The following is a 24,663-nucleotide window of genomic DNA, read 5'->3' as shown; positions in this document are numbered from 1 at the left end:
TTAAGCCGTGGGCTATTTTAGGAGCATATAAGGAATTCAGTAGGTGTGTGGTGTTATACCACACATCATCTTACCTTTGTAAGAATTAGTGGAATTTGTTCAACCTGTCCTACTGTGGAACAACACACTGGGTAAAGAGTAGTTGAAGCAGATGACTTATGTCATAATATGTTGAAGATGATTATAACATGGAGTTCTCATGCTTGTTCAACTAAGGATCAGCTCATCTTGGCATGGCTTGCTTTTCCACAGGGTTTCAATACAACCTAGCTTTAACCAGGTGTTGTACTCTGATCTGCTTCAGCAGAGCTATTGCCAAACTCCTCTATCATCACTGGTGCTACGTATTCCTGAGGGATCTATATGCATTGTTTGCAATACCTTTTCAGTTTAGTGTGGAGGGAAGTCTTGCATATCCCTGGAGCCTAGGGGTAGCCTGAGGACACACTGGAAATAGCTCATCCTGCTCCTCCAGAAATCTGGTCCTAAACTATAACTTATGTTATTGGAGTCTGGACTAAGTCATGGTGACCTGAGCCTCTCCTCCTTGAAGCAAATGGCTGGTCTAAGAACAAGGTGTGGCTGAGCTCACTATTAAAGCTAATCCACACCTGAGCCACATTAAATTGGGCGGCTTAAAAGCAGACCTATGCAATATCGCTTTAGGTTAGTCCTAGCCAAGCTGGTTCCTTCAGAAATCAAGTGGCATCTATGCCAGACCTGCCCAATAAAGCTGCTTAGGTGGCTTAGCATAAGCTGTGTCGCTCTACCTCCAGAGTGCCCTCAGGAAAACAGCAGTCAAAACTCTAATCTAGTTGTGCTTGCTATGAGCTCACACTGTAGAGTAATCACAGCTGAAAAAACAATCTTCTCAAATAGCACTTGCCATTTAACATTTTTGTTTATATAGGCTGCCTGACAAGGGACAAATGATTGTGACCTTTGCCTTTGCAAAAGGTCAGCGCATACGATAGCTGTGTTTGCACAGACTGCACGTTGGCAGGGCAGCAGCACCAACCACCCCAGCCTTCCCTCTGCGGGAGGTTTTTTAATGAACATATGGTAGACCGCGAGGGCTGTTTCTTCACCCCTTCCTTGTTCCAGAATCCCCTGCTATCTCTAGGGCCATCCATCTGCAGTTCCTTCACATACTGAATGCAAAGTCCAACAATATGGCTGTGATCATTAAACTTGGTACCTATATTTGTATAGCGACAGTCTATTCCAGGTTCAACACATCCTCTTGCTTATTCTAAACCTGTCTGGGGCTTAGGGTGGAAGGCAGTAAGAGATGGTGTAATTGTGAAGGATGACTATATCCCAGTACCTTTACACTTTAGCACTATCTTAAGTTTTGGCTACACCTGCTTTAGCAAGTGATGCAGCTCCGTGGGTCACGTGTAGATTGAAAGAGCTGGTGGTCTGGATGTCCAGGATGTGTTTTGGGTTGGTTTTTCACTTCAGATTTGCTCCAGTGTGATCCTGCTGACTGAAGCACTTCTGAAAACCATTTTCTAAGTTGCTTTCATTTGAAAGAAAACTAGTTCATCTGCTCAGAGCCCACCCTGCAATGTGAACCACAGTATGGTGAATGGCAGCTCACCCATTTGAAACATCAGAAATACACAAGAGACAAGAACTTACTATTTTCTATAAACATAGTGATTTCAGTAAAATTGTAGTAATCTAACACTGCTGCCATGTGCACGGTCAATAATTGAGGTCTATGTTGCTAGCCTTTCCCCAGGCTTGGTAGCTGCTAAGCCTCTCGTAGTTACATAAAAATGTAATATATGTAGTAATATTTGCAGTATTTAAAAATGAACTTTCTAAGTAGCAAAAAAGTTAGGTTTGGTTTGTTTGTTTTTTCCTGTTTGTTTTTTTTAATCTTAGCAAACACAGGTGGCAAACAGCTTTTGACACTTGTCAATGCTGGTATCAGGTAGGCACAACTGAAAAGGTATGATTCAGTTTTTAAGGCAGTCAGAGATGCTTTTATGAGAAGCCTTTAAGTATGCCCTGAGTTAGTGTTTTATATAAAATAGCTCTTCAACAATAAACAGCTAACAAAATTACCATGTTTAAACCAAGTAGTTTGACAATCTGTCAGTGTGTTTGACTGCAACTTTAACAAATTCTCTTAGGGAGGCTTGAGGAATATTCCCAACATGGGGACAGATGAGGCTGGCATTGATTTAATTATTCTTTCCCTCTTAGTCTTTTGTTCTCAGTGATTTATGAAAGCTTTCCCAAAATTGTACTGGCTGGATTGTAAGCTTTTCCTGCCTTGCCCTTTGTTCCCACACATTCAAGGTGAGGGTGGACGAGGCTCTGAGCAACCTCATCTAGTTTAAGATGTTCCTGCTCATTGCAGGGGTGTTGGACTAGATGACCTTTACAGGTCCCTTCCAACCCAAACTATTCTATGGTTCTATGGTTTTACATATCAGTAAACTAGTCCTTATTGTGAAGGAGAATTAGGAAAGGTGCTGGGTTCATTTCCCCCAGTGCTACATTCTTGTGAGCATCCTTAAAACAAGCTACAGCTAGGTAAGCCTAAATGTGACTATAGCACACACCAAAATAAATCCCATACAGACACTCATACCCCAAGAAATATGTGTTTCAAACTCACAGTCCCCTGTGTATCTTCCATCCCTTACATAAAGTACAATGATGAAATGTGCAGTATGTGTTCACCACTTCCTTGTTTGAAAAAATTCCAAAGTAAAGGCATGCAACTTGTATTTAGGCAGCGCTGCCAAGTATTATTTCCAAGTAAAACATGCTGTCCTTTTGCGAGTTAGTGAGATTTTCTTGGTATCTGTCTCTTACCTTTGTATTCTCACTAAGGCCCAACACATCTCTAGTGAAGTGGACATGCGATATGTTGTAATTTAATGAGATTTGAGATAAAACTGCCTTACCTTTAAAATTAGTCCAGACAATTCCACAAGATTTATTTCTTAATCATTGACTGCAATTGTGTGAAATGATTACAAAACACAAATACATATAAAAGCGGGCTGAAAACAAATAGCATTAGTTAGCTGTGATACCATAAGTAACAAGAGTGCTTGGGGGGGGACAGCATGGTTTGTTTTTTATTCAGCAAACTACCAGGCTGAAACATGTTTTTTCAGCCATATTTTGCTGTAGTGCCTAATATATATCCATTTCTCTCTCTATATATAACTATATATTCTTTTTATTTATGATAAAGGGTTACATCCCACTTCTCTTTCTGGGCTGGAAGCAGCATGCTTCCACCATCACTTGCTACTGTTCAACTGTCAGAAATAATTAAAACCCGAGACCATTTGCAAGATATGTTAAATAATAAACTGTACCGGTATTATTGTATTAATTTTTGTTATAAGCTATTCAGTAGGCTGTATGTTTGCTGAGAATGAGTAAACATTATCATTAACCTCATTTTTTATTACAAAGTTCAGAAGATGAACAAAGGTCACACTGATTTCAGTAAAACTGAAATAAACCATCTTCAACAGCCACAAGGAATACGAACTCCTAGAAAATTCTGAATACTTTAAAGATCTTGAAATACTGAGTTCTCCATCCTCTAGGGATTAGTATGAGCCCATTTCTTCTATATTATAGTAATTTAATGCTGCACATTAAATAACCCTCATCACCAGTGAATACGGCTCCTTGAACAACCTCACTGGTAACTAGTTGAACTATTGCACGTTGTAGATTTTCCTTAAAAAAAAACAAAACAAAAAAAACCCAAACCCTACAAACCGCACCGGGCTTCAGCTGTTGCTGTTTGAGTCTATATACAAGAACTTCCAGTTATAAGGTGTAATGCTCAGATGAGAGCGGCTCTGCCTTGCCCAACACCTTTTCCATTCAGATTGGGTGTCTGCCTCAGGCAGGCTTTACTTTTTCTGATTTCAGGCTGGATAATTAAACAGAGCAATGCATTGAAGGAGAAGAGCTAAGTAACAGACACACCTGAGCACGTCAGCGTTATACTCTGACCAGTTTCCATCCATATGCCACGATACAGTTCAAATGTCAGAAGTAGAAGAATTCCATATACATGCCACAATCCCGTCTCTGACCATCTCTACAAAAAGTTGCACATAAAACCGTTTTCCCCAGCATTGCATAACGCAAAGGTTAATACAAAGAGTATCAATTCCACCTGCCACAAACCTCATCATACAACCGCGTAGGTATACAACATCTTTTGAGCCATTCTTGTATTTCCACTGCTCTGATAAATAAGCGACAAGTTAAAGGCAGTATCTCTTCTCAAGTCTGTCTGATCCGTTTCTATTCCCTGTAAAAATAATGATTTTTAAAAAGTTATCTATATGCAAAAATAGTATAAAACTTGAAACATGAGCAGCAGCTACAATGGAATCAAATCACATATTCGTGGTTTCTACAGGCATTCAGCTGTACAGAAAGCAAAGAAGTAGTAGTCCTTGTGCCCTCCCTCTTCAATGAGTTTCCACATGTTGTTAATCACCAAAGAGCGATATAATTACATACTCAAAACATCAGCTGTAATTAGATAGCCAGCTCGTAAAACAGGAAAGTGCTATCTTAATTTGTCTTTGTATGCAAAGTATTTGTTTCTACAATCAGTGGGTGAATACCGCCTCTCTCTGACATGGTCACAAGATTGCTGCTTTGAACTCCCAGCGCTGACTAATGCCCATGTTTCTCAATTTACCAACCCTTCCTGTTTTCTGAACACACTTGGATTTTTTTCTACCTCCCCATGACAAAGCTAGGCAAAAAAACTTTCCCTCAGACCAGACTTGTAAATGTATGACACATCAATTAGGATGATCTAATACAGATCCAATTAGAGCAAAACCATGGCTCAGATGCATTTCGGCATTCTTAATACTGGTTCATGTTGCTCCAGCAGGCTGTTCTACAGCATGGGTGAGTATATAGAACTTCCAGCTACAATTTATTGGATGTAATAGATATAAAGTTCAGCTGTTTATTCAGGTAAAATTGTTTAGCAACCCTTTTTGCTGCTACTTCAGCCTATTAGTAAACCCTTCAAAATTCATAAGCCTTTGAAATTAACACATGCTCAAATACATTACCAGGTGACAACCAGATTTAGAACGACGAGGAATTACAATACAAATTAAAGGAAACTCAACTACAGAGATTTTTTATACCTAGTTTAACTATGGCTGAGAAATCGTTAACACTGACCTGACTTTATTCTCTGTACATAACTCACAAAGAGATACAGTACCTCTAAGGTGAGAGGAGGAAGCTCGAGTACTTTTTGGTAATAGTGGATTGCCAGGTGCAGTAATCCCAGCTGGTGAAGGCCACGGCCAAGGTTGTAGAAAGACTCTTGACATGGTCCGCGCAGGTCCAAGTACCGGTGAAGGAAGGAGAATCCCTGTTCAAGTTATGCACATTTGTGAATGTTCCCTTTAAGGAGATGGCAGTAAAATATGCTGGGGAACCGTTATTTAAATATATCTGTTTCAGCCTTTGATCTATGCTTCCCCACAAAACCACATGCAAGTTGAAGGCAAAAAATAAGTTGTGTTCGATTTGTCGAGACAAAAAAAACTGCTCTGTCAGTCTCACTGCCATTGATAACAATGGGTAGCTCTTTTTAATAAAGAGAACACACAGTGACTTGCGGCACTAGCTTGCTAAATATAGACCTACGTACGTATGTGTGTGTGCTTATGTAATACACACATGGGTAAGATTGGTTCGTGTTCGGAAGGGCTGACCACCTTAAAAAGCATGCAGCCAAAGGACGGGCTAGAGCAAGGTCTTATTTTTCTTAAAAAAACCAAAACACACCAAAAAAGACTCCAAACCTTTAAAGATAACCCTCCCCAACATTTTTTCTTTTTAAAGGACAGTAAAACCCTAAACCTTCCTTTCCTTCCCTTCACTCTCTGGCTTGGATAGTGGCAAGAAATGGTTTAATTCTACAACTTTTCAGAATTCTGCAAAATTCTGAACTCCATGAAGTACATACCAAAGTAGTATTTCTGGAATGCAGCATATTCTTTTCCTGATCTTGTGCTCCACATAAGTGTTCACTCCAATACCAGTTATCAGGGAAATGATCAGTGTATCATTTTATAGTTGCCAAAAATAAACATCACTGAAAAGGGCATGAAAACCCCATACATCCTAAGCAGTAGGCGAGAGTTCCTCTCCCTTCTTGAAGCCAGCATTTACTGCCAAGTCTCCAGCAGAATTTGAAAGGATTTTTTTCAAATTTAACAAATTTAAAGTTGAAGCACTCTGTGTTATACTTTCTTATTTTGCTTTTAGTTTAAAATTAAAACATATATATTTAGACTATATGACTAGCAGAATCCCAGGTGTACATGATTTCGTTACCAACCTTAGTGTGAGTACGCAGTCCTGCTGTGTGGCCCTCTGTCTCCTGTGTGAGACAGAGGAGCAGGACCCAACAGGCACCAGGCGCCTATTTGGGCGCTGGTGGCCCAGGTGATGTAAAACAGGGCAATGCAGAAGGTGACAGTGACCGGGCACCAGTGGAACAAACTAGTCTCATTTATACACTGGCATGCTGTGAAGTGAGAGAAGTGATTTGTTTCTCATCGGTAGGATGTCACTGCCTACCAGCCTGGTGTGTTACGGACTCTTCATGGCTCAAGGTCTGTATGATGCTATAAAGATGAATGGCATGAGACCAGACCTATCTCCCATACAGAACAAAGGGAAAGACGGAGAGGCATATTATTTTACATTAAAATGCAGTGTTTTGTTTGACACTGAAGGAGCCCTGGGGAAAACTTTGGAGGAGAGACAGATAGAAGAGGTTAATTCAGAAGGGAGAAGTAGAGCACACAACTTCTTTATCCTCTTCCATGCATTTTGTTTTGGTACCACTTTGGAGTGTGACGATTCTGTTGTAAACAGAGGGCGTTCTTTCTAGGGACCGTGCTGGCAATCAGAGAAGATACCTCCTTCAACATGAGGAATTAGTTTAGACACAAGCAGCTAATGATCATAATTTAGGTCACCAGTATGTCAGCGTGCCTGAATTATTAATTGGCTACAATAGGAGCAAGAGAGGATGTAAAAATACCAAGTACAGTAAGCAAGAAATGAGAAGAGAGAAAGCAGGGAACTGTGTCACCACAGGGTAACACAAATAGGACATTGTTCAAGTATGTTATAAATGGACAACGTTGCAGCCTCTGATTAGAGAAACTGGATAAAAGCGTTAAAGTTAGGCCAAAGCTTCCAAGTTCTGAATGTCTTAAATTGGATACTGACATAATTGGTCTTGTTTTAGAGTAGCTGAGGACCATTTTTCAGCAATTTCAGAAGCCATGAGAGCTCAGAATCCTCACCATATTCTGCTGACTCTGAGCTCAGTGGCCACAGGAATTAAAAGGCATTTCAAGTTAATGAAAATACTTGGTGGAGAGTAGAGGAAATTAGTTTCAGGATTCTGTTTGGGAATAATCAGCCTGCGGTTTGTAACTGGATCTGGCAGATGAAAGAAAAATGCAAATAAGGAAGCTGAAAAATTGAGGGTAGCATAAACTGGAGTTCACAAGGCCCTTACAAAGAGGCACCTAAAAGGGGGAAGAAAAAAGGAAGACGGGGAAAAAAAACCCACTAAGTTGGTAAAGTTTACTTCAATAATGCAGTTTGAGACATCTATGCCACGTGCCCTTCATAGACATTTTACCCTACAGCACTTCTTTAGAGCAAGGCAGGGCAAGATGAAAAATCTGGAAGAAAATCCAGACTACATCAAGACTGAAATTAGTAATATTTTCACAAGCAGCTGGCAGCTGCTAACATCTATATGATCGTTGTATATGCACAGCAGAACAAGCTACATTTAACCTAAAGGAGAGGAGATTCAGATGGGTATGACAACAGTTCAAAAGCATCATCATCTGTGTTAATGTTTCACCAGTTCCCCCTTCTGAAATGCCATATCGATTATGAAAAGTTATTTAAGCAGAGGAGGTTGTAGCCATAGCTGTCTGCGAGATAAAAAGCCAGGAAACACTACAGGTAAAAATAATCACACTAACTCACCTGTACTAGAAGAGCGTGCCTTTTCAACACATACTTCTGAGAAGCCATGTGGATGAAAGTCAAGCCAATACAAAGACTGTACAGAGGTTCATCTGGGTTTGCACGAAAGGCTTGCACGTACTGTCCTAAAAGCAAATAATCAAATCAGGATGTTTGTTGGGAAAAGCATTCTTTAAGTACGTAAGGGCAAAAAAGAAAACCTTCAAATCAGAAGTGTGAACTAAGAAAACAGTTTAATATACCTACATCAAAATACACAGGAAAAAAAACAAACAATTTTTTTTTCTTTTCAGCACTTCTTGGATTCTGAAGGAAAAACACCAACTGTGGTGTAAAAATATAAGCAGAAAAGAATCAGGCACAGAAGGCAAACAAGGTCTGTGCTGGGATTTACATCCTGGAGGCCACATGCCTTAAGCGTGACATTTGGAAGGCTTGACTGAAAGCAGTAAGTCAAGCCCTTCAAAGTCCTGCTTAATTTGTCCAACCAACTCTATTCACTGTTTAAATTGGTCTGTTTCTGTCCTCCTTATTCTTTACTATTGTTAGCCTTCGATTATCTTTGCAAGTTAGTTATATTTGCAATGTCTGCTAAACTGGAAACATACCAGCTTAGGTTTTTTTTAGCAAAACTCTTTAGTGAGACTTTGATTTGCGTATAGAATAATTAAGGCACCAGACTAACACCGTGAAGCCACCTATAATTTTCTGATGTATGAAAAAAAAATTACTTCAATAAATCTTTCTCTGAAAAAAACAGTCACTTGTTACATTTGTTAATATTAGAACGTTAATGACATTACCAAGAGCGTGCTTGAAACTGCCAGATACAAATGCATTATGCCCGTTTAGGACACACAAGGCGTGATTATCAGGATTTTTCAGCATTAAGCGGAGACAAAAGCGATGGTGACGGACATCCTGAGATTGCATAGTAACTTGATTGAATATGTTCCATAGCTGGGGTTTATTGACATTTTCCATTACCATGATTCTACAGAATGAAAAGTATACAAGAAATTAGTAAATGCTATAGTAAATACTGTATCTGCAATAGAACCTCAATGGTTTAGGGATGGTAACAAAGAGGAGACACTCAAGGACCAGGACTGAAGCAAAGTGGAGAGTAAAAGACAGAACCAACGGTTCTGGCCAAACGCAACCTACTGCATTATGCATTTTTTTAATGTCAAATGCTATCAGAAAGCTCCTTTAGTTTCAACAGCCTTATCTGTTTTAGTGAAAGCTGGAAAGCATCAGCCGGCCTCCTTTAGCAATATTTTCAGCAGTACAACCACAGCCTCTGTGGAAGCAACTACAGAACAGATTGCTCTACCTTCTCAGTACCCCACCTGATATAGTTGTATGCTTTTCGGAAGTTCTTGTCCAGAATTGCAGCAGAGAGCCCAAAGTATTCCAGCTCCTTGCGCTTTTGTCTATCGTCATAAAATGAATAATATTCCAATGAGGAATCCACTAGTAGCTCTGCCTCCTTGTAGCGGGAGAGGTCACACAAGGAATATATAGCCTTCAGGAGGAGGTTCCACCAGTCATCTTTTGTTAGAACACTCGTGAGAACAGCAAAAATTGCTGAAAATATTGAAGTCAGTAAATTGAGAAAATTAAAATGAGAGCTAAATTTGTAAAAAAAAAATTAAAAACAAGGCGCATACCTCAAACAGATATTTTCAAAAACATCTCAGCATTAACAGGTAAAATAAAGACAAAATATTTACTTTTTTTAAATTTAAGTGCAGTTTGTAAAGCACCAGCAAAAAAACAGTCAAACCTTGGGAACAAATGGCAAGAAATACACACAGGTCACATTGTAAACGTACTATATGAATGCGCCGAAGTTACTCTTCCTAATCTACCAAACGGTGCTTAAGAATGGGTAGTCTGGCTCAACCGAGTCTGGGCCAGTTAAAAAATTTCTACAAAAATCACACCATTTAAAAAAAATGTATTTCTATTATGTTCTAGATTTGCGTGTATTATATTTGCACTGAGGAGAATGTTGGACCATATGATCTCTAGAGGTCCTTCTCAATCTGTAGTATTTTGTAGTCTTACTATTTTTCTCTGAATGGGGATTGTTCCCTTAAATTATATTCATCTTCATTTTTGCTGCCTTCTTTGCCCTAGAAATAAAGCAATATTAACAAGAACTGCATGGATTTTGCATGCAAAATAGTAACGTTTATTTCATTTTTCAGAACTAAGAGTTCATCTTGTCGCTTTGTTTTTAATAAACATTCGTTACCTTTCGCATCGCAATTTGCCGTCTCTTGGTCATCATTGTCAGAAATTTTATCCCTTGACACCTTAATAAGATAGAGGTGTCTCTCTCCAGATTTGGAACTAGATATCAAACACACCTGAGCTCTGCTCATGGCTACCTAGAAACAAATTTAAGGGCAGCATTTCAGATTACATTAATACATCCTATGACAAAGGCAGCTTTACGGCCAATCCATCTTGCTCGCGCCACATGCCAAGACAGTCTGCAACTTAGAAACGCCACACCAGAGCAAGACCATGAGAGAGAACATTCCCACGGGGAGCATCATCTCTGCATTGTCTCGTGCTCCAGTGCAAACTGGGCCATGCAAAAGATACAAACTCTTCAAATGACTTCAAAGAACTTTTCCTGGGATTGGAACATCCCTGTATATATTGAAATCAAAACTATTTGCATAGAGGCACAACAGGAATAATGCCTTTCAGTATCACTCCAGCAATACGTGGATAGTCAGCTATTCCACCCGTGTAATACGACAGTAATGGCTCTGACCAGATGGATAATACCGAGGTCTAAATATTCCCCTCCCTCACTTCCTGTTTAAAAACAAACAAAAAACAATGAACACAAAACCACCACCACTGTATTTACTGGCTAAACAAATTCTTCTTTGGTCATTTTATCATAAGAAAATATTTTTAAAAAAAATTAGGAAATCCAAAAGAAAATTGTTGAACCAGAAGCCAGTATCAACACTTCAGGAAAGCACTACACCGGCTGCTAAAAAGGTAAGAAGCAGCTTTACTATTCAGTGTGTTCTAGGTACACCGAGAAACAGGGAGTTGAAGTCACTGTATTAAGAATTATACACACAAGTGGTCCTCTGTTCTGAACACTACCAGCAGGATCACCAGTACTACTGCCTCCCTGGAATATTATCTAACAAAATTACAAAACCATCTGCACATCAAAACCACTAACATTCCTCCTGAGTTTGTCGCTCAACGCAACTCACAGCTGTCCATTTCTTAAAGTGTAGCTGGAGCGATTGGCTTACCTTCAACAGCATTGCCAGCATTGTAAGTAACGTGTCTATGTAACCATACATCTTGCCTTGGGAATACAACAGTGTTGAACGATGGAGGAGTAGCTTTAATTCCTAGATAATATTGAACATTATTATTCAATCTCTTGCACAGAGAGTGAGTTTATAAAACAAAAAATTTTGACTCAATACAGTACTAACAGGATTGTAAAAGCTTCTAGAAAGTTGTAAGAATCTTAGCAGCAGCAGGTAAGATCCCCCCAAACTGCCCTGCAGTAGTTACTGTTTCAAATTCTCAAATTTCAGAGAAATTTGGCATAACTCTTACTTATAGTGAAGGTGCTGCTGGAGAGGGGATATAGAACCTTTGCAACACCATCAGTTAGAATCAACAGAGGCCAAACCCAGCAGCTCGGATGCAGCAACTGGATGCAAAGTGATTGGCATCAAGACTGGTTCTCAGCGGCCAAGAGCTTGTACATCATGCACAAGTAATAGGTGGGACAGAGGAAATACTGATAAAATGGTCAGGGAGAAAGAGCCACGACGACTCGTCCCTGATACTCTGTAATGAATCATTCGCTGTGCTCTGAAGGCTCACCATGCTGTAGATAAGTAAGTCTCAATCCCTGGTCCTATACAGTTGACATCTTTGACCACTACCATACTTTAGCAGAAAAATACATCCTAAACTGGAAGCACAGAACACTTTACCCACCTGTTGGGCAGCGTTAGCATCCTGAGCCAGCGTATCCGGATCATACATTGGTTCCAGAGCCTCCAGAGCTTTTTCAGGTCGGCCCAGCTGCTGTTGAAGTGTTGAAAGTGAGATTCTGGCATCCAGATGCAACGGAGCAAGATCAACAACTTTGGCATAGCTCTCTGCAGCACGCTCCATGTGTCCCAAAGCCTTCAAGCACTCTAGATATACCAGCAACAACACACCACACTTAAGTGGCAGAAAAAGATTTCAAAGCTTGCAGAATAGTTAACATACTTTTCAGACACTTTTTCTGTTAAAACCACCCAAAACATGTATTATTAAAGTGAAAATATTCAGAAATATGTACTGATGCATCCACAGTTTCACTTAAAGCATCATCAGTTGACACAGAATGGAATGCAGAACAGATGCTGTTTCACTTAAGTGAAAAATAAAGTATTTTTAGCTGTAGTAAATTTCAGTCTATATGAAGAACTAGAAAATGTTTCATGACAGGGTTGTCATAATAAACTCCAATTACAGTTTTGCAAATACCAACTATCATTCAACATGTGAATCTAAAATTCCAGTGATCTTAGAGGTCCCTGGAAATTCTCAGCATTGTATTATCATCTCTCAGTACCACATGCTCAGCAGTCCTGCTTCTTCTCACCTGCATGCCGAAGCCAGACAACAGCCAAGTTGTATCGTTCTGAACAGACAAGGGAACTCAAGAGAGGCAGCGCTGAGTTGTATTCTCCAACATCCAGAAATGCCTCTGCAACGTCCAAATACAAGTCACCCATTTCTTCTGGATTTTGTTCCACCAGAGTGGTCAAAAGAGGCTTTAAAAAACCCACACAAAACACCAAAAGCACAAATAACCAACACAAACATTTCTTTAAGATATGGTTACTAGAAACTTACATTTTTATGCTATGATTTTTTTCTATTTGCATTCTGAACTACATTTCCGTTATTTAAATGTTAGTTTAAAAGTGAAAAATGAAGACTCTAATTTCAGAATTCCTGAAAAAGCCAAGTTTTTGTATTCGAGGCATTTCACATCCTACCCATCCATGCATTTCACATCCCATGGGTGAAAGCGCCCATCAGTGAGGAGTGCTTTTTATGAAAGAACAGTCTTCAGTTTTAGTAGGACTTTAAAACACAGCGAAGATGTGTTCCTTACTGTTCAGCAACTTTGCAGTGTGGTCCTGGGCCTGACACAGCACACAGGCTGTGATTTACTGTGCTTTAGTAATACCTCCACTGGAGGCATAATTTATAAGGACAAAAATAGTATTTCTGCTATTACAGGTTTGCTAGGTTTCTCCCTTGGAGTGGAAGGGAAGCAAAGAGAACCCCCACAGCTCTCTCAATGACCTCAGTCACACAAAGACAGGAAAAATTACTTGCTTTGGTAATGCATTAGAACATCCCCCAACTTCTGAGTTGGTTTCTACTTACATTGAGTGGCTCTAGGATGTTCAAGTGAACCAGGCACACCATCAGCTTGACCGTGATGTCTATGGGAACGCTTTCAGGTATGCAGCAGCTGACCTTCTCCACAGCTGTGAGAAGATAAAGAATTTCTTTCTGAATGCACAGACTTTAAGAGTCACTTCACAAGCTCCACATCCCCTCCAGGCTGTGTTCAGCTACAGTGAATAAAGTATATTCTCATTGACTCTGGCAAATGTTGTAGGCCTGCCCTCTCCCTTTCTTCTGTATTTCTCCTGATAGTTGGGAAAACTTCCTCCTACTGTTTCTGATCCTAATAATGTCATCTGAAGTATCAAGTGCTGTCAGTCTGCACCGACTTCAACAGCAGGATCCCGTAGGACGTGCTTAGAGCCTTCGCCCTCTTAAGATGTGCTTGGTTCATAACGCTTTCCTTTAGCAATTTATGCACCTGTACCCTCTTCTCCTTGCTTTCTGAAGGAAATACCCTGCATTAAGCTTCTTCTTAAGCTAAGTCCCACGTATCAGGGATCTGGCTGTACACATTGCTAAACACAGTTAACTACAGAACTTCACACGCCACACAGAATGCAATCTGATGACAATGCAAACACGAGACTAAGTAGAACGCTAGCAAATTACCGGTCATACAGTAAAACTTCATTATTACACTTCCTTCGTATGCAGTCATGACACCTCCTTAACTACCCCATTTAAAGTTCTCCGTCACCTTAATTCTTACACCAGACATTCAAAGGGTGATAGCTATATATTGAAAAAACTGTGATTGCCAACATAAGGCTTCCCTGTTACCTTCTACATTCACATCCAATTACTGCAAATCACAACATGCAGATTAATTCATCATTCTGTGAACATCTTAATGCCCAGCATGAGAGTAACTATTCCCCAATCAATAAATTCCTACAAAATGAAAAAAATTTCTTTTCAAAGTGGGAAAACCCTGGGAGAATGCTTTTGGCTTTGGTGGGTTAGAAGTAAATTCTGAGCAAGGAAGACAGTGCACAAGAAACCTTGTCTGGACCAAGCCCCACTTCTCTGCTGTTAGAAATCTTTCCCAATTTTTATACAATTGTAAGCTGACTCCTGAGCATACGATCAGTTCAGAGACTTGTATAAAATTCAAAAATTAAGTCACTTACCTGCAGCACTGGATTCAGCAACTGGATGACTTTGGTCACCAGCCACCGCCTCCTGGCTTTCCTGAGTTTCTTCCACCGCCCCTGTATCTTTTTAAAAAGAATAACAGATCACTGTAGCAGCACCAGCTAAGCCAAAAGTTACTCGATTTTGAATCCATACTTGATTGGTGGCTTACTCTGAGAAGTGGACTTTTTTTTAAGGACAGCAGAGCAGGAAGCATTCAAAAACATTATAAAGCAACTGTGGGCAGGGAACCAAGCTCTTGGGTAGTTTAGAAGCTTTGTCTTATGAAATTACACGTCCCAGATAACTTGGCAACACTGTGTTTTAATTCCTAGACTCACTATAGTTTTGCTTCTTATAGATTGTCTGTTAGAAGTCTCTACCAGGACAGTTGTTCATTGATCAACTGTATTTTTACCTGGTCCATTAAAGCAAAAATCCAACAGAAGTATCTTCCACCACGTTGGGTTTGGACCAGACTGCTGAAAAAACCAACCAGTTTAATCACAGAATAGACTGTCTGCTTACAGAGCTGGCATGCTGTGATCACTCTACAGCCCAAACATTTTCAGATTCAAGCAATGACTTTCATGAAGCCGGTTTCTCAAAGACGACCTACTTTATTCAATTACAAGCTAATATCCCTAGATTTCTATATATCAAAACATTTAAAAGTTTAATACAGAAGTAGGGTTGATAAAGAATATTATTCTCAGGTCAGAGGTTGATATTCTAGAGAATAGATGCCACTAAACTTATCTAATCTTTTTTCAGAAGCTATTTAGCTGGCAGAAATAACTGGCCTGATGTGAACACTCCGAGGAATGTTTAGAACTTTAAAAGGCCTCCAGTTGCCTGGAGAGCAGTCCTTGTCCTTAATGAGTCAGCAGGGCTAATTGGACATCAGAGTAACTCCTTATAGAAGGCTGAGGTCATGGCATGTAACTCATTAAAAACACTGAAAAGTTTCAGAAGAGAAAAGCCTGTCAACATGCATCAAAATACACCCATCGGTCGAAAAGGTAATGGAAAGAAAGATGTCATATTAGATGAACAGCAGGGTCATACTAACCGCTTGTTAGCTACTTACCTTTTTTCTCCTCAGTTGGACTTTTTTCTGATACTTTCTTTTCAAGTACAATTCCTGCAAAATCTGTAATAACCTAAAACAGATGAGTAACTCAGATAATTTTAAAGATTTAAAGGATATATGGAATCACCAGCCCACATGGCAGTTGTTTTAGACATCATAAAAGTTATCAGAAGAAAAGCTGCATTCATTTCACCGGGGGTTAGCTGACTGATATTGAGTTTGATCACCTGATGTCTTTGTCCACTATTTTTGGACTACTTAGATGATCCAACCAGGATCTCTTTAGCAAACATAACAGTTACCTTCATCACAACTAGAGAAGTTTTTAGCCTTTATAGTCTCTTTTAATGTCTTTTGGAAGACTGAAAAAGAAAGCAAAGCACCACGTAAACTCTCCACAGATCTTTCCAAAGTGCTCCAGGGATTCCTCAGCCTAACACATTGCAAGGAAACCATATGGTTTGTCTCAGTTAAAAGAAATAATTAAATAAATTTCACAGCTACATACAGACATTTTACAACAGTCCTGGTCATACACATCATGACCTCAATAAAACTACTGTAATTCAATAGAACAACTACTTAAAAAAAATGGAAACCAAAGACAGATAATTCAAGACATTCACTTGCCAATGGGGAGCTGCAAGGGGGGAAATGCACAAGTTTAAAGGTCTAAGACCCAATGAAGTCTGGTATTTTGTTCATAAATTGAAAAGGAAATTTTTAAGTCATTACTGCTGCCAAAACAAGAGTGATAAACACAATACACGGCCCTTAGAGGAACACACCAGACAATTGTATTAAGACAGTTATTTTTAAAGGCTCGGTTTACCAGCTCAAATGGAGTTTCAGCTCCCCAGGAACAAGAAAAACCATCACAGGAATAGACCTGAGGAGAACCATCAAGAAGATACAGGGGAACAGTTCTATGACTGAGTACTGTATTAATTAATCTGGCAGCTAAATACTGTGTACATAAAACTGACTGATTTTTAAAACAGAAGGAAGTACAGAGAAGGGTCAGAGGAATTGTTTGCAGGCTCCTCTGCACTGACAGGGAGAGAACTAAATAAAATCTTGAGAGGAAAAAAAAAGGAGGTAATTTAATATCAGCAAATAGGAATGTTCACAAGGAGAAAGTCCTAACAGTGTCTCTTCAATCTCTCTTAGAAAGTATAAGAATGGCCAGATACCTAAGTCTTTCCTCTCAAAGCCAGACCAAATCAACTCGGAAACATGCCTCAAAAGTGAGGGTTAAACACCATTAGAACAAATTGGGAACAGATAAGCGATCTTCTCCAAATCCTGATGCCTTAGAGTCAAGATGTATTGTCTTTCTGAAATGTATGCTTGATGCTTAATGCATAAGTTATTAGTTGTAACACAAGTATGCCAGATAAAGCACGACAGTCCGCATTTGAACCGTTAGCCCATTCACTGCCACCTTTTTAACCTTCAACTTAGAGAATGCCCTTTGCTGGTAGTACTCACAAAACCAGCTTGTAGGCCTTTGCTGGCTACTAAGATTATGGCAACTGTACAGAAGGAGAGGAAGAATCCCAAAATTTTAAACCTGGCACAGCATACAAGTCTATCAGCCCCCAACTTATTAAATGAAGCCGTTAACTTCAATGCTAATTACTACAGAACTAATAGCAAGCAATCTGTGTCTGATAAGCTCTACCACCATAAGAACATGACCATATTTAAGCACTACAGGAATATAAACTGTCCATCCTGACTTGCAAAGAAGTGCTGAACATGCTACAGAAATGCATTTAATTCTCCATACCGCCAATGCTTTGTCATACTGTTTGGAAGAAATATATAGTTCAGCTGCGATGTTAACATCTTCCATGGAGACAAGGCTCTGGTGTTTAGTAAAGGCTTCTTCTATTATCTCAATAGCAGAGGTCACATCATTGGCTTCATAATAACTCCTATAAAACAAAGATATGCGATACTAAGTATTTGAGATAACTGACAATACGTACTTTGAACACCAGCAAAAGGATTTTCATATTTCAGTTTTGCCTATTAACAAATATTTTCATTAGCAAGAGTAAGTTACAAAAGACAGTGAAGAAAGGGATGTTTTTTCTTTCCTCACAACTGCTGACAATTTTTATTTATTTCAAATAATTACCCTTTTTTTCTCCCCTCTATGTTAGGACATTACTGGAGTTTTCATCACAATATCCCTCACCTCGAGTCAGGTATTAATAATGTATCACATTAACCTGGTTTCAGAAAAAATGTCAAGGATAATATTGTTACAGTACATGTCCTTGCATTATTTTGGTGCATTTCACAACCACGAAGGTCAAAAGACTTAAACTGTTCTGAAACAGGCCAATAACAGCTTTCTGCAAGTTATGCATGAGAAAGCTGAAATATAAAGTAGTTAAACAACTTACTAAAAACTACCATGAGAGAGCTACACACTTTAACCACAAGCCTTCTCTGTCTCAGGCAAACTTCTGTGACTTCATCTGCTCTCAGCAGAAAAGGGGAGGAGGCAGATTTCTACCTGCCTGGAAACGAATCACAAATGACATATAAACTATGTTCTGTTGCAGATGGTTTGTATTTCTGATTGAATACTTTGTTTCATTCAGATCTGCCAGCAATAAGTTTCCAGGTCTTTATTGATATTACATAGATTAAAAATGTACTGCATCTGTATATGGTTGTATACTATTGGCATTTTTCCAGTAATCGGTATGTGCATTTTATTCTCTTACTCTACAAGAATGCAACACTTCTAAGATGATGCATTGATCCTACTCAGGATAATTCCCACAGGCCAGGCTTTGGAAACATCACAATAGTTGGGGGGTGCATGCTTGTGTGGGGGTCACCGCCAGCAAAAACACCTGCAGCCTGTGGTTCCAGCTCCACACCCAGCTTGAATCAGCTGCAGAGCTTATTCGTACCAGCCTTTGAGAAACTCTGGAAAACCAAATTGCAATATTTTAAAATCTAACTTACTTTGCCATGTCTCTAGCCAACTGCATGAAGCGCTCTCCATCAGAGGGAGACAGGAGATTCAAAATACGCCTGTAGCCATCCATAGCCATCTTATGTTCCCCCAACTGTTCATACAGGCTTGATCTCTCCCATAGATAACGCACGTTGGTTGGGTCGTATTTCAGAGCTACAGGGAAAAATATACCAGTAGCCTAGTTTAGGAAAAGGCAACAACAGACTTCACATTCATTTCCCTGACTAGATGAATGTTAGCGGACATGCACAAGGTTTTTGTAAGAAAAGGACATCCTCTATTAAAGATTCACTGATCTTTTACCAAAGTCCAGACAGAGGTACCACAATCTTAGCAAACTGCAGCAAACTAAATTAAAAAACAGAAGAAAACAAAATTATTGCCATTAGCACCTAATGTTTATTTTAACTATTAAAATGGTTGCTACTCTACCTTTTGTGTAGCAGAAAACAGCCTGTTTAATATTGTCCTGTTCCAGTGACATTTCTGCTAGTCTAACCCATTCCTCAGTATCACTAGGATTTAAGTGAGCTGCAATCAGTTCAAACTGTAATGATTTCTCCATGTCACCCTGGTCTTCATAGATCATGGCAAGAGTGGAAAATGGCTCATGGGCAAGAGGAGCTGTGAAAAGACAAGAAGAATGACTAAGAACTCTTGTTTTAAAACCACCTTGACAACAAATAACTTGCCTTCCTGCAAACAACAGATATCAGATTTATATGAAACATCGACATTGCTCTGTTTAAATTAAAAAAAAAAAATTGCAGACAAACTTCCAGTTCCATTTTATAAATTATTAAACAGCCTGACTGAATCTAATAACAAACACTTATATCATTATTCTACATCATAAGTCATGCTGATGTTTATACCTTGGTTCTACAAAGACAATAAAAGCAAACTGTGTAAAGCTAAGCAAAGGCCCAGGCATCTGCAGAATCAGGGGGCTAGTTTCTTTTTATAAGCAAAACAATAAAGGAAATGCACCACGTATTCTTAATTCCACACTACTTATACAGAGACTTTCCTTGTGCCGAGTATTCTCGTCACCAGTGAAGCCACGCTGAATTTTCCTGATGCTCACGGCAATTTCACCCCATCCTTAAAGCCAAAAAGTTTTACCATTCTAACATACCTTGCCGAATGATCTCCATGCACATTAGAATAGCCTCCTCGCGTTCTCCTCGAGCAAACCTGATATTGGCCTCTCCCATCAGACCCCTCAAGGCACGAGGAAGTTTGCTGCGAGGTCTTTTCTCCTAAATTGGAAAAGGGATATTATTTCTACCAAGGATTCAGTTATGCCCACGTTCAGGAGCCATCAGGCACACTTGTGCTTAACACAACCTAATAGCAAGTTATCTAAGTACTAGCAATATTAAAATGACTTGACCAAAACATTTGCTCATTTTCATAACTGACAGAGTAACTCTGATGTCTAACACAAACATAATCCAGACACTGGAAAAAATAGCTTCATTTTTTTTGAATATTTTAAAACAGTAACCTACAGTAATTTTTTAAAAAACAAAGACAGGCAACACCAACATAAGCAGAATTACCCTTACATGGAATTATTTTCAGGCAAATTTCTCAGCACGTAGATAAAATGACACAAACAGGCATTTAGGCTCTCTGCTTCAGGAGCTACGGGAAAGTTTCATGGAAGTTTAAATACTTGCTTTCATCATTTTCTTGGTCTCTCGATTAAGTACCATCTCCAACACAAAAACATCTCCAGCTGTGGGTTGCTCAGTAGTTTCTTCTTCCTCTTCTTCTTCTTCCTCTTCCTCTTCATCCTCCTCCTCCTCTTCATTTTCCCCAAGCATGGATGCAAAGACCCGATGAACAGATTTACTGACACCATCTGAAGTTTCTCCTGGTTGAGAAAGAAGAAAAAAAGGTTTATGATGTAATCAAGAATACACGCTGCTTATCAGGACAAGTGCAGAGAAAACGGAATTCTTTGTAATTAGTAGCCCCCTTGAAACAGCTATTCTCTAAGAAGGAGGCCTGCAGAAATGCAGAAAGACTATTAACAACCTCCTTGGGTTTAAAACTGCATTATTCATCACCAATGCTCAGTATTCCCCAGCCTCTAGCATTTTTTGGATATTTGAAATGAAAGCACAGAGGAACACACAGAACGAAGCAACAGTTTATTCAACATTTTTCTCAATCCATACAAGAGAAGCATATTAAGCAATTTTCAGGCACTGAACTGGTTGGACGGAATAAAGCTTTTCAGCTGAAGAGGCTAAGTGAGCAGACAATTATACTAAACAATAACGTGGCAACCAATTTTTAGAAGTAATTTAAAACAAGATCTTGTAACCATTCTATCCATGACAATAAGTACCTTTTAACGTACGTAAATGTAAAATCCAGATTATTCACATTTCTCCAGTAAAAGCAGTAACAGAATTCTTTAAGATAAATATGATGCTATATATCCAAAATAAATATGCTTAAAGCATATAATTTTAAAAGTGTTCACATTTTTTAATTACAAGTTTTCATTACTAAGTTATCCCAGTGTTATAACTGCCCACAAGTCTATATCTATGCAAAATATCAAAACACGTAGTGTTCAAAGGTTTCAGCTGGGGGATTGGGCAAATAGAGTTGATAAAAGAATAACCACAGTATCAAGTTGGAACTGAAAAGTAAATCTATCATGTATTGCCCATATACAGGAGGGAACTGGGTACTACACCTGAGTTTATGGTTTTTTGGTTTTTGTTTTGGTTTTTTTCTGACTTGGATATATTTGGTTATTTTTATTCTGACTTGGACATTAAGCATCTAAAAATCAAGACTCTTCTTCCCCCCCTCTGAAAACCACTAATTATTAACTTAATTTTCCTTTTATTTCAGTCTCCTTGGCTGCAGAACCATCTGAAGATTGTAGCAGATTAGCTCTGAAGATTCATGTAGCAAAAGTGATTTTAACAGTGACCTTTTCTAACATTTTTCTTCTGAATATCCTATGTCTGATTCTAATAGAAACTCTAAATAGCGATAAATATTATCAGTGATTCCTTGATTCTGACTGCTCTTGAGACTTCTGTGTTCTCTGTAGTAAGAGCAGAAGTAACACTATCACACAAGTCTATCATGATATTTTTGTTCTTAGAGAAAGATAACGTGCATGAAGAAACCCCTAACAGATTGGGTAGAACACAGAGAAGGAAAGAGCACCTTGGAAGTATTCAGAGACATCAGCAAAAAGAAGGGGTCAATAAGGAACCACAGGTATCTGGCTCCAACCACACTTCCAGTGTTCATTTTCTGTCCTTCTTGGATGAGGGCTGGCTATACTTTCAAAATTGAGGCATCACTGACGCACATTTTAGGTGAGACAATTTAAGGCCTATTTTTTAAAATTAAGTAAAGAAAAAACAAAACCAAACAGAATTATGAGATTTTGCAGTGAAAGAAGCAAGAGGAGTCTAAGAACCAACACAGATCAAAAAGTGCACTTTGCTATCTCACACCATTGGCAATCCCACAAGAATATGCCGACTGGTGCAAGAAGTACAGCTTCTGAATAGATGGTGTCTGAAACAGACTGCAGCACTCTAAATGGCAAGCTCAAATCCAGAACCTGAGGCATGGGATGAGCAAGGACTGATACATACTAAAGAAGTGCTGCTCCCACCACTTCCAGCAAGTCCTTTCGCTATGTAGGAACCCCAAGGATGTTAGGCTTGTTTTGCTATGGCACCGAAGAAAACATTACCATCCCAGTAACTGCACAAAGAAAGCCAGCCAGGGAATCTGTAGCTAGGAATATCCAGCAGAAAATAAGAAGACAAATAAACGTAGGCACTCTAAACAGGCCAAAGGATAACTGAATGGGAGAAAAAAAAAAAAAACACAAAGAAAAAACCCTCCTCTTTTTAGTTATTTTAATTCACTTTGGATGACAATGGAAGAAGGCAACGCTCACACAGTAGAATCAAATATTCTGAAAAATCAAGTCTCAGGAAAAGACTAGCAAAGAGATGAACAGGAAAAATCCAAAACAAAACAGACAGAAGACTTTCTGAGATGTTAAAAGCTTTGAATCATTTGTAACTTTAGAGAGAGTAAATAGCTGAGACACGTGGTTAAGAAGCTGGGGGGGGGGAATGGAGGGTTTCCCAGAAAAAAATGGCCAATTGACCAGATCCGGCCCTTTGAAAACATTGAACAAAGTTAAAACCCTCACTATGACTCTGAACATCCTACGAAGATATACATTCTAACAATGTGCTTCAACACCCACAGGTTCAAAAGAAGCAGCCAGGTATTTATAAAAAGTCAGCTATCAAAGAGCAAATGCTTTCAATGACCTTTTAAATATATTTTTCACTGAAGTTATTATGGAAACATTTACCGTCAGTTTCATCATGGCTTTGGGATTTCCCGGATGCTTTTCTGGATGAAGACGGAGCCTCTACATCTTCGGCATTTTCCTCAGCAGACGCACTTTCACCATCCTACACACACCACCAATATCAGTTGCCAGCTTTACAACACAACTCATTCCTATTTCCCTAATATTTACAATTAGCACTTAGACCACCAGTTTCCAGTTTTTGCACTGAAACAGGTGGAGTAAGTGCTATATTTTTAAACAAACAAAAGCCAGCATTACTTGCTTTCACACCATTTATATTCTCATCAATGTGAGGTGACTCAGATGGTGACTGTTCACATTACTTTTGACTGAAGAGCCTATCCCATTGCTTATTTGGCATTGCAGTGAGGTAAGATCCACAGCTGACAGTATTAAAAAAAAAAGTTACAAATGTGTGACAAATCCTTTTAGAAGCCTTCCTTTTTAAACACAAAATGAGATATCAAAATAGCACTTGTTAATCCAGTAGGAAGGTTGCCTAGGATATCACTTGTCCTTCCATGATATCCAAGTTCTGCTGAGCTTGCTCTCTGAAGACCAGGAAATACAGAAATTCGGTTGCGTTTTGATACAAAGTTGGTAAAGTTAAAGTTAACTACAGCACTCCAATCAAGCATACAGAATTTCTTGTAATACCTCCATCTGCTTACTTTTAGACACAGAGCTGTGTCTCCCCGTATTTATTGCTGCCAAGAAGCCACAACGGTTACCAAAAGGAGTCAAACCGAATCTCTTCCTTAGATCTCACACAGAAGGCTGTGGGGGAGCGGTATCCAGTATACGCTGGACAGTTTTATACTGAAACCTGCTTCTGCTCATTGCTCTAGCCTAAAGAAATAATTAATTACGGTGCCTGAAGGCAACCGCCACTAGCTTTTGCTAAGTCCGGGGAAGCGAGCCGCGGCGGCGTGAACCAAAACGCTGCATTCTGCACTTCTGACAGGTGCAGAATGAAAAGTTTTACTAATTTTTGCACAGATATTAAAAGTTATGCAGGCACAATCAGCAGCTGAGCGCAGCAGCACTTCACACGAGCCCCCCCCCTCCCCCAGAGGGAAGGGGGGCGCCGCCACGCTGCTCCCAGGCGGCAGGGCCGGGCCGTAGGGCTGTCAGACGGGGCAGACCCACCTTCTCGCGGCTCTTGCGCTCCTCTCGCCGCCGCTCGAACTCCTCGAAGGAGATCTTACCCTCCAGGTAATCGATCAGCTCCGGGCTGAAGCCCGACATCGCGCCGGCAGCACCCAGCAACGGAACAAGCCACTGCCGGCGCGGGGGACACTTGTTCAGGGAGGTACGCCGGTCCGCCGCATTACGGCGCCCGCCCCGCCCCGCGCCCTCACGCACGAGTTCCCCCCCCGGCTCGGGGGAAGCACGGCCCCCACGGGAGCGGTCAGCCGAGGTGGTTTGGGCTGGGGGTACTCCTCAGCCCGGGGCGCTGCGGAGAAGCGCCGCTGTAGGCGCTGCTGCCAGCGG

The 24,663-nt window shown here is 39.8% G+C and overlaps 1 protein-coding gene across 3 annotated transcripts; it reads right to left on the bottom strand.

Moving 5' to 3' along the window:
• Positions 1 to 2,939: 2,939 nt before the first annotated feature.
• GTF3C3 (general transcription factor IIIC subunit 3) lies at positions 2,940 to 24,510 on the bottom strand. Of its 3 annotated transcripts, XM_064451966.1 has the most exons (19): positions 24,319 to 24,509; positions 23,167 to 23,269; positions 20,468 to 20,664; positions 19,921 to 20,044; positions 19,215 to 19,406; positions 18,770 to 18,935; positions 17,571 to 17,718; positions 15,776 to 15,848; positions 14,682 to 14,768; positions 13,525 to 13,628; positions 12,728 to 12,899; positions 12,070 to 12,272; positions 11,364 to 11,465; positions 10,328 to 10,463; positions 9,417 to 9,654; positions 8,868 to 9,058; positions 8,065 to 8,189; positions 5,255 to 5,407; positions 2,940 to 4,309 (listed from the first exon to the last, which is right to left on the bottom strand). In XM_064451966.1, exons 1-19 carry the CDS (start codon positions 24,415 to 24,417, stop codon positions 4,187 to 4,189), a joined length of 2,736 nt encoding a protein of 911 aa, XP_064308036.1. In that variant the 5' UTR covers positions 24,418 to 24,509; the 3' UTR covers positions 2,940 to 4,186. The 3 variants fall into 3 exon arrangements, 2 of the variants coding, with proteins under 2 accessions (XP_064308036.1, XP_064308038.1); XM_064451968.1 differs by lacking the exons at positions 2,940 to 4,309; positions 5,255 to 5,407 and having other exon boundaries at positions 8,069 to 8,184; positions 24,319 to 24,510; XR_010373044.1 differs by lacking the exons at positions 2,940 to 4,309; positions 5,255 to 5,407; positions 8,065 to 8,189; ... (2 more) ...; positions 10,328 to 10,463; positions 11,364 to 11,465 and having other exon boundaries at positions 12,135 to 12,272; positions 12,728 to 12,832; positions 24,319 to 24,510.
• Positions 24,511 to 24,663: the final 153 nt, after the last annotated feature.

Source organism: Phalacrocorax carbo, chromosome 5 (genome assembly GCF_963921805.1).
Source record: "Phalacrocorax carbo chromosome 5, bPhaCar2.1, whole genome shotgun sequence".
NCBI lineage: Eukaryota > Metazoa > Chordata > Aves > Suliformes > Phalacrocoracidae > Phalacrocorax > Phalacrocorax carbo.
Note: the sequence above shows the minus strand (reverse complement) of the source record. Positions and strands in the feature narration are given on the sequence as shown.

What these genes read in the sequence shown, in the direction of transcription:
- GTF3C3 (XM_064451966.1), bottom strand. Translation starts at nt 24,417, where the DNA reads ATGTCGGGCTTCAGCCCGGAGCTGATCGATTACCTGGAGGGTAAGATC. An exon ending in TGTCTGGCTTCGGCATGCAG is followed by an intron (nt 12,273 to 12,727) that starts GTGAGAAGAAGC and finishes TGGTATATCTAG; the next exon opens with AGTGCTTGAAGGCTTTGGGA. An exon ending in CAGTTTCAAGCACGCTCTTG is followed by an intron (nt 8,190 to 8,867) that starts GTAATGTCATTA and finishes ATTTGCTTTTAG; the next exon opens with GACAGTACGTGCAAGCCTTT.